Source organism: Schistocerca gregaria, chromosome 6 (assembly GCF_023897955.1).
Source record: "Schistocerca gregaria isolate iqSchGreg1 chromosome 6, iqSchGreg1.2, whole genome shotgun sequence".
NCBI classification, from domain to species: Eukaryota; Metazoa; Arthropoda; class Insecta; order Orthoptera; family Acrididae; genus Schistocerca; species Schistocerca gregaria.
Genome location: NC_064925.1, coordinates 380,223,546 through 380,243,559, shown reverse-complemented (window position 1 = coordinate 380,243,559; position 20,014 = coordinate 380,223,546). Strand labels below are relative to the sequence as shown.

At 38.1% G+C, this 20,014-nt stretch overlaps 1 protein-coding gene across 2 annotated transcripts in view; it reads right to left on the bottom strand.

The window, feature by feature from the left end:
* Positions 1–1,567: 1,567 nt before the first annotated feature.
* LOC126279068 (DDB1- and CUL4-associated factor 8-like) overlaps positions 1,568–20,014 on the bottom strand; it is a 127,476-nt gene continuing 109,029 nt past the window's right edge. For both annotated transcript variants that reach the window (XM_049979516.1, XM_049979515.1), the window contains exons 10-11: positions 12,999–13,115; positions 1,568–2,775 (exon numbers count right to left, since the gene is read on the bottom strand). In XM_049979516.1, coding sequence (XP_049835473.1) covers positions 2,653–2,775; positions 12,999–13,115 — 240 coding nt within the window. In that variant the 3' untranslated portion in view covers positions 1,568–2,652. The remainder of the gene's footprint in view (positions 2,776–12,998; positions 13,116–20,014) is intronic.

Here is a 20,014-nt window from a genome sequence, read left to right as displayed (position 1 = left end):
CAAACAAGATTTTGTTGAAATGAGACCTTGGTGATCAATCCATGCAACAGGTAAGTTGCACAAATACTCAGAGTCAGTACGAATGATAATATGTAGCTACTCACCGTAAAGATGATAGCTGAGCCGCAGACAGGCACATAGAAAAGACTATCACACTCTCACAACTAAAGTTTTGGCCATAGCCTTTGTCAGAAAATGACAGCGTAACACATTCATGCAATCACTCAGATACAACTCACGCACACATGGCCGCCGTCTCCAGATGCTGTGTCAACAGTCTCTGAGGATCAGATCCAAACACACCACTCCACACGCCTCCCTACCTTTCGTCAGCAGCTGCTGGGCTAGTGGCAAGAAGTGGTGGCTGCACTGACTGCAAGCTGAGGGGAATGATAGAAACAGGAGAAGCAGTAAGAATGGGGGAGAAGGGATGTGGCGCACGTACTATGCTGCACCCAGCCAGAGATGATGTACGACATCTCAATAAACAAACCACTACACCTACTTAGACAAAAATGAGATTTTTCCAGTGCTTTTTTTTCAAATTTCCCAGATATTTTGCACATACATTTGAAGTTCTCTGATATTCCCTGATTTCCAGATTTGTGGCAACCCTGTTATAACAACCATGTACAATTTCTATTGGCAACAAACCATCAACGGTGGAAAAACTTTGACATATAGCAACATAATCTCTGACAGGCTGTGACTTTCTCGCCTTGTCCTTGCAATGTACTGCACTGTGTGGCACATTAAAGGAGTTGTACAATAACAAATATTCCATTAAACAAAATACACAGTGCAATGTCTCAGTGGAAAGGACTGCACAGAAATAGCAAGAAGTGCAAGGAAATCACTAGAAAATAAGAGGCTGATAAAGCATGGAGGGCGGGGGAGGGGAAGGGGGGGGGAATAGGTTAGGCAAGGGGAGGAGACTAAATGCATACAGATTACAGCTTTTTTGTATATTTACAGCATCTGTTGGTGAGGCTCCTGATCTGCTAAGTGATTGTGTCACAAAAACTGACTGATTTGTGGGGGTGTTGATAATTCAGGAGCTGTACATATCAACAGTGTAAGAGTACAAGCACCCGTCTAGTATCCATTGTCTCCACACACACAAAGCCAGTCCATTCAATGACCTATACTCTGAATATTACAAAGCCACAAACCCCACTGCTGGTGGAATAGGGAGTGTGTGATAATCACACAAGTATAACACTTGAAATGCATAAAGGTATTGGCAAGGGTTTAAAATAGTTAGAATCATTTGAAAAGGAACTGTTTAAATTTTGTGTGACAGTTTCTCTCATGCCTGGGATATGGTTACATGTCTCCTCACCAGAAATTATAATAAAATTTAAATTTTCTTTTGAGTGACAAGAAACTACCGTAGCCTATATAACATGCTAAATAGGACACAAGGCATGACAAAAAAAAAGCTTTATGTAACTCACAGGAATCAGCACCTCAGTCATCATTTACAGTGGAAGTCTGTGTGTGTGTGTGTGTGTGTGTGTGTGTGTGTGTGTGTGTGTGTGTACCATGACTAAACTGAATAACTGTGTGGAATTTCTCTGTGTGATTTATTGAAAATTTACATTATTGTTTACACTTTCTCTTTTACATTATAACTAGACAAATTTACAACATTTTACATTCTGAAAGTTTCTGTAACAGTGGTTCAAGACGCTCACATACAACAAAAATATATCTCATTTCAAACAGTGTATGTGAAACATCAAAATATAACTTACAATGCCAGAGCTAACATCTATACAGAGCAACAATAAATCATTGAAATTTTGAAGAAAATAACTGAAAATGTAAGAAGAGAGGAGGACGAGGCAGAGTAAGAGGAGGAGGAGGAGGAGGAAAGAGGGGGAGAGGGGGGGGAGAGAGGGGGAGGGAGGGAGAGAGAGAGAGAGAGAGAGAGAGAGAGAGAGAGAGAGAGAGAGAGAGAGAGAGAGAGAAGGAAAAGCAAAGAATTAACAATCCGTATTATAAAACAGTCAATCTTAATGGTGAGGACTGACAAATATCACATTCACTTATATGTTATTTATTCGTGCATGTGATGCCAAACCTCAAATCTTGTTTCAGTCTTTGTTTCTGCTGGAGCTGAAAAGCACATTTTCTGATCCCAAACATACCTTTGTAGGAGAGAGTGGCACTTACAAGGATCAGAATGCCCACCTATCAAACCACCCAAATGATAAACTTTAATTTCATGAAGAGTTGTGGCATGTACATAGAAGAAAAAAAAAAAATAATCTGTTCTCCAATTTTCTGGTTTTTAGTAACATTTTACACAAACATCAAATGAACAAATAATTAGCACAAATAATTCTAACAAATATTTTAAGAAAAGAATATGTTCTATTAATATTATTTGGTATTAATGGACAGGCAATGGATATGATCCATTGAGCTGACATGTAAGTGAATTGATGGTACACAAACTCCTCTCAAACATGCCACAAAGAATGAATGTATATTACAGGAATCCTATTGAAGGATTACAGAGCTAACAAGATGGGAGTTGAGAAGCCAGGCACTCCATGTCCACTTATAAGGAAGAGGAAATTAATTTTGCTGGGTTCAGATGGCACAACATAGGGATGGGGGGCAGTCAACTGCTGCTGGTGCCAACTACGAAGGAGAACACTGCAAGCGGCGATCACGGTCGCCATCTGAGCTGTTGCTCGAGTCATCTGAAGAGTAGCTATCTCCCATCTCTTCCTGCTGCTGCTCTCGTGTGCCTCGGGCACGGCCCTGCAGGCAGAAGCACTATTTAGCATGGCATCTGTGCCACCGCAGGAAATGTAATTCTAGTTTCTTTTAATTATCTCATGACAAAGAGGCAAAATGATATCTACATTTTTATACAAACAAAATAAACTGTCGAGATAAATTTTATTCCTTAGGCTACAGTGCAAATTATTACATAAAAATAATTATGTCTCTGAATTTCTAATATCCAATGGACTTAAACTACGGCATTACAGTGACTGATCAAGTGCCAATCTACAAATCAGAAAGTGTCAGATTTGATATCTAGTGAGTCCTGGGTTCCGTATTTGTCGCTTCTCACTTATTTCACCTCTGCCAGTGTTTCTTAATGTGAAAAATGCCGAGTTGCAATGTGGTTCAGCGCCCATGTTAATGTGTAGGCTGGGCAGGCTGGGTAAGCCTGTTCAAAGGTGAGAGGAACACAAGGACATACCACCTCCATTAGGACTGTCTAATACCATTTCATAACAGCTAATTGTGGAAAAATATAGTTTTATTTTACATACAAATATCTCACTTTAGTTTAAATGGGGGCCAAATTTGTGGTAACATTTAAGAGAAAAAAGAGTCTTTTTTGAGAATTTTTGGGGAGTGCCAACTTCAAAGAGTCACAGAATTAAATTAATTAAAAATAAAAGAATTAAATTAATAATTTCCTTTGTGCAGTGTGAAGATGTAACCATTTTATAGTCACAGGTGGATTTTCATTGTTTTCTGATTAGAGTTTTGTCGCAATAATGGTAGATGTCGAGTGCTGCAACTCCTTAGTGGCGATGTGTGTGAACAAGATAAAAAGTGTAAATGCAAGCTCTGTTGTTGCCTTTCACAGCTGCCATGTTTTTATACACAGAAATCTACGTAAAGCACAAATATCTCTTGTTTAATTCATTTGTTTTTGCATCCTTACCTGTCAGATGCTTATGTCGCCAGACTTCTGAAAAGTATTTCATTATTGCAGTGTTTACATCAGGGCTCCTAATCAAATAGGAAACAATCTTACAGCTACTCATTGCATGTGTGTGTGTGTGTGTGTGTGTGTGTGTGTGTGTGTGAGACAATCCTCACATATAATCAGCTGCCTTCTGCTTGTTTGACACCACATATTGTTTACAGAGCTGTGAAGAAGTCCATTGTGATCAGTGCATGCACTTACTTCGAGGCCAGTTGGGGGAGGAGGGAACAAAGTCAACAACTTCCATATGGAAAGTCAACAACTTCCATATGGAAAGTCAACAACTTCACTACCCACCACAGCAGATTGCTGCTCGCATCATCTCCAGCGACTTGAGACGGTGACCACTGTGAGAATTGTGCTTTTGTGAAGGTGTTTGTATTTTGTGTGTTGGAAGGAGGAATTTGTACGAAACTTTAATGCTTAAGCAGTCTTTTTCATTGTGCCATTCTGCCACTCAGAGACTCCTATACGTGGTGAGAAGCAATCTATCCTTTCCATATTACTGTTATCATATCCACGACCTTCCACTGTTTGATACTGTCTGCTTTCACACAATTAGGCAGCTTGTCATGTTATCTCTCAGTCCTCAACTTCTTCCTCATACAATGTTAATGTTGTTGTTGTTGTTGTCATCGTCGTTGTTGTTGTTGTTGTTGTTGTTGTCTTCTTCTTCTTCTTCTGTCCAGAGTCTGGTTTGATGCAGTTCTCTATGCTACCCTATCCTGCGCAAGCCTCCATCTCCGAATAACTATCGCAACCTACATCCTCCTGAATCTGCTTAGCGTACTCAACTCTTGGTCTCCCTCTACGATTTTTAACATCCACACTTCCCTCCAATACTAAATTGATGATCCCTTGATGCCTCAGAACGTGTCCTATCAACTGATCCCTTATTTTACTCAAGTTTTACCCAAATTCCTCTATTCCCCAATTTTATTAAGTATCACCTCATTAGTTATGTGATCTACCCATCTAATCTTCACCAATCTTATGTAGCACCACATTTTCAAAGCTTCTATTCTCTTCTTGTTTAAACTAGTTATCATCCATGTTTCACTTCCATACATGGCTACACTCCACACAAATGCTTTCAGAAAAGACTTCCTGAAACTTATACCAATACTCAATGTTAATAAATTTATCTTCTTCGGAAACACTTTCCTTGCCATAGCCAATCTACATTTTATATCTTCCCTACTTTGACAGTCATCAGTTGCTTTGCTTCCCAAAGTGCAAAACTCATTTACTACTATAACTGTCTCATTTTCTAATCTAATTCCCTCAGCATCACCTGATTTAATTCATCTACATTCCATTATCCTTGTTTTGCTTTTGTTGATGTTCATCTTACATCCTCCTTTCAAGGCACTGTCCATTCTGTTCAGCTGCTGTTCCAGGTCCTTTGTTGTCTCTGACAGAATTACAATGTCATTGACAAACCTCGAAGTTTTTATTTTTTCTTTGTCGATTTTAATTCCTACTCCAAATTTTTCTTTTGTTTCCTTTACTGTTTGCTTAATAAACAGATTGAATAACATCCGAGATAGGCTACAGCCTTGTCTCATTCGCTTCTCAACCACTGCTTCCTTTCATGCCCCTCGACTCTTGTAACTTGTACCCGATTTCTTTGCAAATTGTAAACAGCATTTCGCTCCCTGTATTTTATCCCTGCCACCTTTAGAATTTGAAAGAGTATTTCATCAACCTTGTCAGAAACTTTCTCTAAGTCTACAAATGCTAGAAATGTAGGTTTGCCTTTCCTTAACCCATCTTGTAAGATATATCATAGGACCAGTACTGCCTCACACATTCCTACATTTCTCCAGAATCCAAACTGGTCTTCCCTAATGTCAGTTTCCACCAGATCTTCCATTCTTCTGTAAGGGATTCATGTTAGTATCTTGCAGCCATGACTTATTAAACTGACAGTTCGGTAACTTTCACACCTGACAGCATTTGCTTTCTTTGGAATTGGGATTATTATATTCTTCTTGAAGTCGGAGGGTATTCCTCATACATTATGCTCACCAGACTGAAGAGTCTTGTCATTGCTGGCTCTCCCAACACTATCGGTAACTATAATGGAATTTTATCTACATCTGGGGCCTTGTTCCGATTTAGGTCTTTCAGTGCTCTGTCAAATTCTTCACATAGTACCATATCTCCCATTTCATCTCCATCTACATCCTCTTCCATTTCCATAGAATTGTATAGACCCTCTATATACTTCTTCCACCTTTCTGCTTTCCCTTCTTTGCTTAAGACTGGTTTTTCATCTGAACTCTTGATATTCATACAGGTGGTTCTCTTTTCTCCAAAGGTCTCTCTAATTTTCCTGTAGGCAGTATCTATCTTACCCCAAGTGATACATGCTTCTACATTCTTGAATCTGTCCTCTAGCCATTTCTGTTTAGCCATAATACCAAAACCATTTAAGAAACAAATTGCCCGATTGCTTGGTCTAGTTGGCAACCCTTATCAGGGAATGGCCACCAGGCAGCGACAGTGCCACACCCTTACTTGTGGCACCAACCACCAGATGGAACTCTGTTCTGTGAAATATGTGGCAACCTCGTCCGAACGCATGCAGCCACTGGTTTCTTTCCACCATCTGGCATCTGAAGTACAGCTGTTTCTGACATACCGTTGCTTGAGGATCAAGTTGTCATGCCAAGTGCCTGCGAGTACATCAACTGTGGAAGGAGAAGACTGAAAAATCCTGAACTAAAAATATTCAGATATCCCGTCAAAGATAAAGACAGGTTACAGAAGTAGATTTTAAATTCAGGTAAATTAATAAGTTAGTTGTGAGTATGAATTAATAAAGAGCCCTAAGCATTCGATCCTGTTTTTAAATTTAATCACTGCGACGATTTGACCTATTTTGTAGCTGTCTACTCACTTCACTATCATAATTTTGGCTGTAGAGGCTTTTATCCTGTGCAATGTGAAAACTGAAACCAATATAAGGTATGTATAACAAAATGCAAAGCGTAGTGTAATAACATTTGGTAAACACAATTTAAGAAGCATTACTTTACAAAACCTTTGTCTTGGTACTTGAGAATGGCTCTAGAGTTGAAATCACCACAGTTAAAATAAATAATACCCATCTAAATCCTGGTGTACACTAAAGCGAACAAAGTGAAGGAGTGTAAAATCTCGTTTACACTTCTGCAAACAAGTATTCATAGGTAATTCGCTATAATTCACTGCCATTTGTTTATACCTGTGAACAAGTATTAACATTGGAATGAAGGGAGGAGAATAGCATGCAAACTATAAACGCTGCCTTTTTTTTTTTTTTATCCATGCGGTAATAATTCTCATACAGGTTTTACTTGAAAACAACACAACTTACAGCAAAGGTCTGTGTGGATGCGGATAGCTCCAGTAATAATTGTGTCGAAGAAAAAAAAAATTCATCTATTGCAAATATCAGTCGGTTATCTTTAAATTGTACAAAGTAAATTTTTAAAATACTTATGGTTTGCCGTCTGTGACACTTCAAAGTTTACATTGCCAAAATAGGCTCAAAAACTACGCTTTCACTTTTATGTTACCGTGTTTGTAGCCCACTTCCAACAACAATTAAAAATTCATCACGTACAAAATGTCTTCTCATCAACTGCCTTTCTAGATAAAAATAAGGAACAAATATGTTTTTGCCACTCTTGTATCATTTACAGTAAGTTACATGCAAAGTGAAAGAATTTAAATTTGAAATGACTGTCACTGAAATATGACCAGCCTTAATTCGCACCATAACCAAGTGTGGACATCAGCACACAAAAATTCAGGCCAGGCACAAGTCTTTTGACATAGCAGTGGCAGGTTAAACTGCTTTACAAAACGTTAATATCTGAGAACGCGGATATGCAACTTGGCAGATGTGGATAACGATCTAGTGGATGCGAAGCACATATGGGTAACATTTTTTCTTGTCCGCACAGACCTCTAATTACAGCTACGACTGAGATAGGATCATTTTGCCAGCTGGTTTTGACAAAGAAAGCAAAGTTGTGTGGGAAAATAATTTGTACTTAGATGTGAAATGCATAGTAGTGCCAGTGCAAGTAACACTGAATTTACAAATCATGTTTCTTAACTTTTGCAGAAACTTCAGACGCACGGTGGAAAGTGAGAAGTTTACTGACAAAACACGACAATGTCGTCTGCTCACATTCGTCTACACATATGAGAATGCAGTTTTTCCTGATTTAGCTCGCTCAGTGTTGAAAGGCTTAAAACATCCTTGCTGTAGGACCACATTCCTAGAATTAATCATAGTGTTTGAAGTTCAAAAAAGGTTGCAAACAAAGAGCTCTCTAAGCAAATACTTAATGAAAGATTCCTTTCTATCAAGTTAATGTACAATGAGCTACTAAATGTGTTAATGGTATATACACATATTGTATTTTTTCTGATAGATAGTTATTGTTACACACAATTTCAAACTGCTGGATATGGACCCAGAAAATTGCACAAGACTGCTGTGTGCTGCCCATTTTGATGAAAAGTCATTCATGAACAGCACGAAAAAATGACTTATTCACACAGCAGTACGTGTGAGAACTAGTGATACGACTGATCTGTCATCACCTGAACTGAACATGAATATTTCAAGGATAACATACAGTGCAGTTGGTCACCTTCTGGCAGAAACAAATGCAACACCACAAAAGTATAAACCATTACCAGATCTGAAAGAAATCATAGAAATGCCTGTGAGACAAGTTAGAAGGAAACTATGTATGCTACATGATGATGACGATGAAGAAGATACTACTAGAAAGCAAAAAGTGAAACAGAAAATGCATAATATGAACAGATCATTTAAAAACAAAACTTCCTACTTGTCAAAAGTTAAGGGTAGATTGTTGCATTGTAGCAGCTCAAATAATATTGCCCATGTGTTCAGCAGTTTCTGCTTCCCGTCTGACTGCTCCCGGGCACTGGCTGCAATGCAGTGCAAGAGCAAATAATGTCCGTGGTCTTCTATTGAGAAAAATCTCTCCCTAATGTTGTTTTACAAATCTCCTGCAGCAAATAAATATTTGTGAAAATTGGGTATCGTATTACCTGGACTCTCCACAATTAGACGATGGATGGGTGTCACAGGTGTCTACAGGGTTTAACAAACAACGTTTTAGTCAACTTAGCAAGAAATTTGAGGCACAAACCTATTTAGAAAATGCATGTGTAGTACGAGGGTGGACTGAATGCCTCCACCTTCGTAACTCTTTAACAGTTGGCAGAATTGGTATGCGGCAGGTACTGGCTTGTTCTGTAGCCTCTTCTCAACAGATTCAGTTGGCGGGAAGCCTTAGCACTTAACAGTTGTATTGTTACAGTGTAAAGCATGGAACCCTTCGCAGACGGTCAGTCGATGCGGTTTATGCAACATGCAGTCATTAAATTCTTAACAGCCAAAGGTATCACTCCAAATGAGACTAATCAGAGAATGAAAGCAGTTTATGGTGATTGTGTCAATGTGAGTACTGTGCGTCACTGGACAAGTAAGTTTAAAGATGTTGAGGCAGGAACAACTGACCTGCATGACGAAGAGTTAGATATCCTGTGACAGCAACCACCGAGTTTCATAAGCAAAATGTTGACAGACTGATTCAGGATGATCATTGCATCACTCAGAGAAATTTCAGGCACAATCAACTAGTAACAAGGGTCCGAAAGGAAAAGGGAAATGTTTTCCTGCAGCATGACAATGCCAAACCACATACTTCACAAGCCACCAAAGCAGAACTTCAGAGAAAATCTCACCACCGTCGGCATCCTCCAATACAGTCCAGATTTAGCATGGTCTGACTTCCATCTGTTCCCAATAATGAAAGGCAATCTGCGGGGCCATCGTTATGCTTCTGACGAAGGCACTGGAGAGAACTGTGAGACTGTGGTTGTGGGAACAGAGTGTCTACTTCTTCCGTGACGGCTTCAGAAATGTATCCAATTGGATGGTGATTATGTGGAAAAGTGAATATTGTTAATTAAAGATCAGAATCTAAGGATTATTTCTGTATTCGATTTATTAAAATATTCCCATCCAAACCCAATTAACGAAGGTGGAGGCTCAACCCTCTTATCGTTTGATGAGATGTCAACAATGTGTTATCTGGAATATGCAAAAGATCTCGATTTAGTAGCAGGTCTACAAGATTTGAGTGACAGGGAAAATGCAAATTATGAATTTGTTTTTACGATTAGAGGCATCTACAATAACTAGAAACGAAACTGCTTGTGTCATATTTTTTGTCTAATTCAGGAGTAAAACATGCAAATTTATTGGGACTCTTACAGGAACCAATTATTTTATTGCAAAATACAAACCTAGAACCAAAATTAGTCATTTGTGATCAGGAAGCTAGTGCTCTTAAGTGTTGTGAAGCATTTACAGGTTACGCCTGAAGGACTTTACTTCATTGTGAATAGACACAGACTGTTTTATATTTATGATGTCCCACATTTATTCAAAAGCATACAAAACCATCTCCTTAGTGGTAACTTCCATTTCCAACAATGCTGTTGTTTCATTCGAAGACACTAGCAAAATGTATCACACTGATAAGAAAAAAAAAAGAGGGGAAAAAAATCAGGATGACGTTAAAACTCATTGACAGTCATTTGCAACCTGACTCATTCCAGAAAATGAACGTGAAAATGGCAGTCCAGGTCCTAAGCCACTCTGTTGCTGCAGCTATCAAAACTTGTGTAGCAACTAAAGAATGCAGAGTGATACAGCAGAGAACACAGCTACTTTTATAGAATTTATGAACACTTTGTTTGATTTTTGAATAGCAGGACAGCATTTTCCTCTAATCCATACAGGTGTGCACTACCAAAACAACACCCAGTAGTAATGGAAATGCTACAGAATGCAAAGGATGTCTAAGTACTATAAATAAAACCGACAAAAAGACAGCTAAAATAACGACACCAGTGTGAATTAAGGGTTTAAGCCAGACTTAATGCTACTGCTCAGTTTTTTCTTGAGGAACAAACTGTCAGCATTAAATTTTTAATGACCAGCCGATTGAATCAAGATGCTCTTGAGAATTTATTTTCTGTGTACCGTCAGAAATAGGCAACAACCACAATCCAACAGTTATAACACTAAGGCACTTGTTTCAAACAAGTACTATTAACTCACTAATGAAGCCTTCTGATGCTTCAAATTGTGGGAATGACATGGACAACATGCTGTTACTGAACAACTGTGTGTTGCAAATGGAAGGTGACGAACCTCAGCTGTTGGAGAGCTCTAGAAATGTCAAAATCCCAAACACCCCTGGTTCGCCTATGGATGAAGAAGGGAGAACCATCGAGGCTGACGAGTATTTTTCTGTCTCGCAGCAAGACCTTTCCTCTGAACAGTGTTCAGTAGTATATTTTTTTGGCTACTTAGCACACACGTTTCGAAAGGTATGGTTGTTGAAAATGTAAGGAGACATTTACTTGCAGCAGTGAGCATCAAGAGAAGAGGGAATTATTTATTCTCCATATAAAATACGTAACAGGGAATTTGTGTCATTCTTCAGTGGGACTCAGCACTCCAACTGTCGAGTTTAGCAATATTATTGAAATGTCTTTACAGGCACATGAGTTTTGTTTTTTACAGTTTATTTATAAGATAAATATAAAGTTTAGCATTGTTAACTACAAGAAATCGAAACTTAAAAACTTTCACTGGCTGGGCGATGAGGAATGTGGAGAACACAGATTTCTCATTTTAAATCATCTTGTGAAATTAATTGTATTTAAGTGCTAAATGAAGATTCTCTGTTACACTCCACAAATCAGTTTCATTGTCTTTCCTTGATCACTGCACCATCTTTAACTAGAAAGAAGTAATGCGTTAAATTTGAGCAAAACAGTACTGCTTGTGACAATAGTAGACATGCTGACTGCAAAGTTAAGATGTTTACCATCTCAGGTCGTTTGTTCACAATGATGTTCGTAGTAGCTTATCCGCATTTATATTTTTTTATTCATTATTAAACCTACTCCTGCATTCCCCTCATTTGATTTTATATTTATAACCCTGTATTCACCTGTCCAAAAGTCATGTTCCTCCTGCCACTTAACTTCACACTACATCTACTTGTAACCTATCCATTTCCATTTTTACATTTTCTTACCTACCTGCCCAATTAAGAGATCTGACATTCCACACTACGATTCGTAGATCACAAGTGATGTCTCTGCTGAGAACAACATATGACACTCAAGATTTTCAGAATTATAAATCCTGCTTACAGTCATGCTTACCGTCACATGATTTTTTCTTGGAAAGTATTTTTCACATTTACTCAGGATAACATAATTTTAAAAGACAAACTAAAATTTTAACCATCATCATCAAGTTTTCCTTCCAGCAACTAGTGTAGGAATTTTGTGAACGATATGCCTCCACTGGTTTCTGTCCTTGTACAGCTCTTCTGTCTCCACTGCTTCCATGTTACTCCTCCCCTCTTGAGGTCTTCATTAACCTGGTCTGCCCATCTCTTGCAAGGCTGCCAAATAGGTATTCTTCCTGGTACCTCCATCTCTAAATACTGACATGGAGTTCCAGTTGGCTGCATTCACTTCACATGCCAACCCACTTCACTCTCATACTGCTCATTCTTTCCTCAGATATTTGTTTGGAACTCTCTCTCTCTCTCTCTCTCTCTCTCTCTCTCTCTCTCTCTCTCTCTCTCTCTCTCTCTCTCTCTCTCTCCCCCTCTCCCTCTCCCTCCCCCCCCCCCCCCAGTTTTTCTGTAGAGATAACCTAAGGAACTTCATGCTTGTATTTCTCTTCTCTCTTATTTATGACACTTTCTTATATATTGTTGATATTCGAATCTGGAGCTTCCACTGTTTCATTTATGACACAGGTATCCAACTATACATCATGATTAGCAGGAGACAGGTTTTATACACGATCTATTTAGCTCTTAGAGGGAGTCCCTCGTCCCACATTAGGTTTCACACTTGCTAGAAGAAGCTGGAACCTTTTGTTACTGTTTAAAACTTCTAGTTTGGCACTTCTATAATTTGATATGACACTACCCCAGTTAACTGAAATTTTTTACACACTCAACCCTCTCTCCTTCCAGTATGATGATACAAAGTGCGACTGTCCTACTCATCTTTATTGCCACTGTCTTTTACCATAACAGTCAAAATGCAATTAACATCCAATGCAAGGAAACATTTACCTAGAGTAAAACACAAGGTGGCCAAATCTACTTACTCTACGCCTCTCAGTTCGACGAATATGTCGCCACAGAATCCACAACATCTGGCCGTCAAAACTGTCTGGATCGCGACCACTTTCTTCTTCTCTTGCTCGGCGGTTGCGTTGCAGAACCTGCCACAGAGAAAAAATTAATCTCCAGGACACATAATACATTTTATAAAAATTATCATCATTTACAATAACAACCATTTGTAAAATCATCAAAATTTTGGGCTGAGTGCAAGCACTTGTACTAACAAAGACAATCACTCATGGTGCAGGGGTGTGTGCCTGGGACTCCGACAACTTTTCCGAACTCCACCCCTTTTTCCTCTCCCTTCAACACTCCTGCTATAAGGAGGATCCAATGGCTCTGAAATCTTGCAAACTTTAATACCTTTATATGTGTCTTCTCCTGCTGCCACTTGGCAAATAGATTTCTTATCCATACAATCACATAATATTTTTAAAAAACTGATTATTTTCATTCTTATTGTTAGTGTTATACACATATTCCTATAGCTGTTGACTCTGCAGGAGAGCTTCTAACTTCTAGTATGTCCACTTAATTTTGAATATCCTGCTGTAATATAACATTTCAAATGTTTTGATTTCATCTGTTCTGGTTTCCCCCACTGATCATGATCGACTTACATACAATGCTGTGTTCCAAATATACATTCTCAGAAATTTCTTCTTCAAATTAAGGCCTGTTTGATTGAAGTAGAATTCTTTCAGCAAGTAAGCCGTCTTTGGTTATACTACTAATCTACCTCCTATATCTTCCTTGTTTTATCCGATATGCCTAATTTTGCTTAAAAGGTGGCAGAATTCCTTCCTTCATAATCACAATGTATGTTAATAAATTGAATTTTTGTGTGGTGTTCTTTTCCAACCTGCTTGAAGGTAACTTAAGTTGTCTCTCTACATAAAAAGAGAGACAAGTCAAGTGCTTACAACTAATGTTCTATTTCTCTTTTACCAATACTTTCAGAAATAGTAGAACATTGCATGCACCAACAAATCTGTTAACACTTCACCTGCAATGGAACACTGACAAAGACTCGGTTTGGCTTCAGTGAAAATTCATCTTCGCCGAAAGCTGTTGAAAATAATTTTTCAACAATACTTGGTGTCTTTGAAGCAAAATCATCTGTTGATGCCCTATTGACTGAAATTGAGGAAGGCATTTGACTCTGTGGGTCAATCAGATTCTAATAAACTGAGGTGCTGTGCCATTGAAGATATAGACTCATTCTTATGGGATGATATTTTGATAACAGGAAGCAGAAGGTACATTTTAATGGTATGAGCTCTGGATTCCTAGATGATTCAAGAGGCAGGCCTCAAGGCTCCATACTGTGATCCTTATTGTTTGCATCTATATTAATGACCTACCTAGTATTATGCCGTGTAAATCTGTTCTACATGCTGAGGCTAGCACTTTCACTGCAACTGGAAATGAGATAATACAGGACCTAAAGGAACAAAGCAAAGGCAACCTAAAAATTTATATTATCTGGTATAAAGACAGTGAATTAACTGTACACCAAAATGAAACTGAAAATGTGATTTTTAGTTTATGCAATACCAATAAGGATTGCATGTCTGTTATACTCCTGGGTGTTCACTTCAATGACAAATTAATATAGAACCTCTACACAGATTCTATATGTGCTAAATTATCAAGAGTAATATAACTATAAACTTCGAGGTCGTTTGAGTGAAAACATGATGCTCATTTCCAATTATGCATTTTTTAATAGCCACATAGCATACTGCATACTGCTTTGGGGCAGCTCCGCTGAGGCACAGTGTGTTTTTATGTGGCAGAAAAAGGTTAACAGATGTGTAGGAGGTGTCTGCAGAAACACTGCAGCCACTCTTCAAGAAACTGAGTGTCATGGTAGTCCCATCAATATTTATACTTAGTTGCCTCGTGTACACAAAAGGGAAAATTAGATAGCTACAAATTAAGGCAATCAGAAGTGACCAACCCTTTACAAAAGACTCACAATAGCTATACATACCTTTGAGTAAAACAGTTTTATGTTTTTAGTGGCAGTGCACTAAACAATCTCACTAAAATCCATCAGAAATGTTCTACAAAACTGGCTTAAAAATGAGGCTTTCTATGTCGTACAGGAATTTTTTGATTGTGCAAAAGACGATCTCCAATTTTAACTTACACTCATTATATGTTTTAATGCAGTCTACAAGATCTAACTGTTGTCTTTCTTCGTTTGGTCTCGGCCCATATTCTGTGCTCATTAGATCAAATATCCTTCACTATCACTGAGGATATCAATGTCATTAGCAAATTTTATAACTGATATCCTTTCACCTTTAATTTTAATCCCACAACTGAACCTTTCTTTTATTTCTGTTGTTGCTGCTTTGATGTACAAACTGAACAGTAGCAGAGAAAAACTGCATCTCTGCCTTACACCTTTTTAATCGGAGCAGTTTGATATTCTATTGGTCTTCCACTGTCAGTTTTCCCTCTTAGTTCTTGCAAATATTTCAAACTGCCCATCTTTTCTTAGAGTTTATTCCTGTTTTATCCAAGAATTTCACAGATCTTGCACCATTTTACATTGAAAACTGCTTTTCTTAGGTTTAGACATCCAATCAAGCTGTCTTGATTTTCCCGATGTCTTGCCGCCATAATAAAGCACATCAGAGCTGTCTCCTTCATTTTCACAAATATAATATAATGTGAGAACAGCAGCACTCTTTTGCTACCAGGCTTTTATACTGCTATGAGGTAACAAATATATAAAAAGATAGGTCCAAACTCATCATGACTTTTCTATCTTGGTATTGCTGAAATTACCTACTGCTTCTCAAAGCAAGCAGTCAGTAGTCATATACCAAAAATACCATCTCGTCAACTATTTACATTACATTCAATCTACATATATAAAAAAGATGCATCTCTGAGACAAGTACAGTTATATCACCCACTGAATTGTATGAGTAACTGTGAGTCAAAGGTCTCATGTTCAAGTCAAGGCCTGGCATACAGTTTTAATATGCCAGAAAATTTTAAAAAATATAGAAGTTACAGCATATGAAAGCAGATAACAAGGCCAATATGTTATTAAGGCCAACAAACCGCTAAATGCTTCAAACCATAGACTATGCAATATCTTAAATTTAAGATCTCATTGAGAGCTACCACAGTTTAGCCATGAAAAACGGAGTAGTATGAAGAATGGTGGCAATACACCATGACACAAAATCAACACTAACACACACTTGGCAACCAGTACACATTGTATAGTTTAGTTATATAAAATCACTATTTTATTACACATGCACATAATTAACAACTGATACAAAAGGGTGCAAGAGACAAGCAAATGAATGGCACCACTAGTTAGCTTGTTTGTACATATATGGTGCTAGTTCATATCCTACTTACATTGGAAGCATAATTTAGGAGTGTGTTTCTGTTGGGCAATTCAAATCAATGTTATTATTCAAATGTATTAGTATTGACAAACTTCCTTTGGCTTCTGTCTTGGCTTCTTTGATTGACATTTGTTTGATGATTTTCTTACGTTTTGTCAGTATGAATGACTGGCACCATAGCTGGTGGCTTCAACAAAGCCAGCCACTCAAGTTAGAAAAAAGTCAGAAAAAAATAGTGAAACCAACATCAGCTAAAGAACCCGAGACAGAAGCAAACAGGCTCTTTGTCAATAAGTGGTCACGAAAGCCTTAATAGTTTTGTATGGTTATTACCATATTTATGAATGATCTCCCTTAATATGGATAAACTAATAAATATTTATTATGTAAATAAAATAGAAAGAAACTTCCTCATGTGAAAAATATATTAAAAAAAAAAAAAAAGATTCCAACACTTACCATGTGGGAAAGCGCCTGTAGACAGGCACAATAAAATAACACACAAACACACACACAAAATTTCTACCTTTCGCAACCAACAGTTGCTTCTTCAGGAAAGAGGGAAGGAGAGGGAAAGACGAGAGGATATGGGTTTTAAGGGAGAGGGTAAGGAGTCATTCCAATCCTGGGAGCAGAAAGACTTACCTTAGGGGGAAAAAAGGATATGTATATACTCTCGAGTGCGCACGCCCACGCGCACACGCACATCCATCCATATACCACATGGATGTGTGTGTGTGTGTGTGTGTGTGTGTGTGTGTGTGTGTGTGTGTGTGTGTGTGTGTGTGTGTGTGTGTGCGTGTGTGTGCGTGCGTGCGTGTATATAGCTATCCTTTTTTCCCCCTAAGGTAAGTCTTTCCACTCCCGGGATTGGAATGACTCCTTACCCTCTCCCTTAAAACCCACATCCTTTCGTCTTTCCCTCTCCTTCCCTCTTTCCTGAAGAAGCAACCGTTGGTTGCAAAAGCTAGAAATTTTGTATGTGTGTTTGTGTGTTATTTTATTGTGCCTGTCTACCGGCACTTTCACGCTTGCTAATAAATATTTATGTTAACTGTGTGTCAAATGTAATTTAAATTGTGGGCATTACTAAAAAGCTCCTTTGTTCCACAATCTGAACTCCAATACTGGATGGTGGTGCGCTACACTGCTAAGGTTACAATATTTTCTGTGTAGCAAAACCTAGAGAGAGGGAGCAGTCATCAGCTAATGCACAGGTGTGAGTGCAGTCTCGCATTGTTGCTTCAAATGACACAACTTGTAGTTTAACTTAATGTCTTGATTTAGCATTCTGGAGCTTTTATTATTAACATTAAGGTGGGATATAGCAAAACATTGTGATATAATCTTTACTATGGTATACAGGTGGCGAGAAGTTTACAATTTGTGAAACCCCATGTTAACGTTTCGGGAAATGAACTACTGACTGAATTGTATATAACACATTCTAATGCTTCATTTAAATATTACTGTATCATTGTTACATGAACTTGCAGATAGATACTGTGGCCAGAGACATAAAATAAAGAGGCCATACACAACATTTTTACGAAAGGTGTAAGCTCACAGTCCTTATATCTAAAATAGTTCCTCCTCCTCCTCCTCCTCCTCCTCGCCATAATTTTACAGTACTGTTAAGCCTAGGCATTTCTTGTCTTCAAGTTTGTTGGCCATCGTTTCCTTCCTGTTCTGCATTTTTCATCATAGATACACTAATAAAATGAAATAGGCAGAGGAGGGAATAAATTTTATGGAATGAATAGAAAAAAAGTGGATAATATAGGGCAAGAAGGACAAAAAATTAAAGATTAACAACAAAATAAATAGTGTGTGGGAATTTCTAGAACTATGGAAGATATGCTGTACAAAACCAGAACTGAAACTTGTGGGGCACTTGTATTCAGAGCTCTCTGTTATTTCAACTCTACACCATCACAGTTTATTTTCCAGCACTATACAGGGAATATGCAAAACCAATCAAGTTTACAGGACATTCAAAGCAGAGAAGAACATAAAAATGATTGTCATTACAGATCAATAGAACAGATGTGAGCTGGATAGCACTTCTCAACAAACATGTTAAGGTACACATTTAACGTAATGTGGAGAATCACAGAAAACTGTTTATCGTTGTCTGCTAGTAATAAATGCTCAATGACACATTAGTGGACCTAAGTATACTACTCGGGCAAGACCATGTTTCAGTTTTTTTGATGGCAGTGAATGGTCAGCTTTCATGAAGTTGATTCACAACAATATTAATGTGCAACCCTTTTGACGTATAATGATACTGTCGCACTTGTGTAAAGAAAAAGGATCAAACAATCCAGACATATATCTCTCCGACATAGCAATTCAGACTAAGGGGAATCATTCCTATTAGCAAAGTGTGTGAGTGGGTAAGAGAGTGAGTAGGTGTGTGATGTATATTGTTTTAGAGATGTTGCTGAAAATGTCATTCATTTATATTAATGCGCAACTGCCACCTATGTGCTAATCTACAGCACTAAACGGCTACCCCAGTTCATCTTCCGAGAGCATGGTCCTCCTACAAGTTCCTACCTAACACCTTCCAGCAGCAACAAAAATTTGATTTTCAATGTTTCATTTAATTACTGGCCAAATTTAAAATGCTGTCATAATCTACTCATTAAGAAATATAACCTTATGTTAAAGGTTTAACACAGAAAGGCACACATTACAGTTGGAAACTGCATATATCTTGAGGAAATGTGAGTCATGCTGCTCAGATTACATAGACTATATTCACCATATTTGAGAAAGCAACTTCCAACAAACTATAATCATAAGTTCAATCCTTTTCTAAAGTTTTTCTCACTTGCTTGCTTTATGTCAAATATTTAACATTTTAATTCATTTGTAAAGTAATTAGACATCTGAAGCCATTTCATACAATGGAGTTTGAGTCTATAACGAATTGTGGGAGGGAGAGGGGGAGGGGTGTTTACTGGTGATTGTCTAACACACTCAAATCAACATGGTGTTTCACAAATAATGGCTCCAGCATCTGCCAAACAAAACCTTGATGGGCTCCTAGTGGGGAAACAGGGCACCTGTGACACTTCTGTCACAAAGTGTTTCTTTGTATCTCCTCTAAATACTCTAAAATTTGAATAGAGAGAGAGAGAGAGAGAGAGAGAGAGAGAGAGAGAGAGAGAGAGAGAGAGAGAGAGAGAGAGTTTTCCTCTCTCTTCTTAATCATACTCTACCTATTCTGGATCCCCTTTCCATCTCTGCAGTCTTGTCACACATTTTTCAAGCATCGATTTACATGCTGTCTGTTCTTCAGAGAATTTCTTCTTCTGTTCTCTCTATCTATTACACATTTCTGAGTTATTTCTTTATGTGGTCTTGTCTCATGTAAGTGTCCTGAGTATTGCCAGACTGCATTAGGTCTTCTCTGATTTTGTCAATGTATCAGGTATATTCATGGCTGGGATGCAGTTTCTCACAGTACATCGGCACCTTCTTTGTCAATCTACTTGACTGTGGGTGTTTTATATGACCACAGAATTTCAGCCATTGTTACACTTCCACATTGCTCCTGATCTTTACTCATCATCTTGGTTCTTTCTAGGTTCTAATATCTTTCT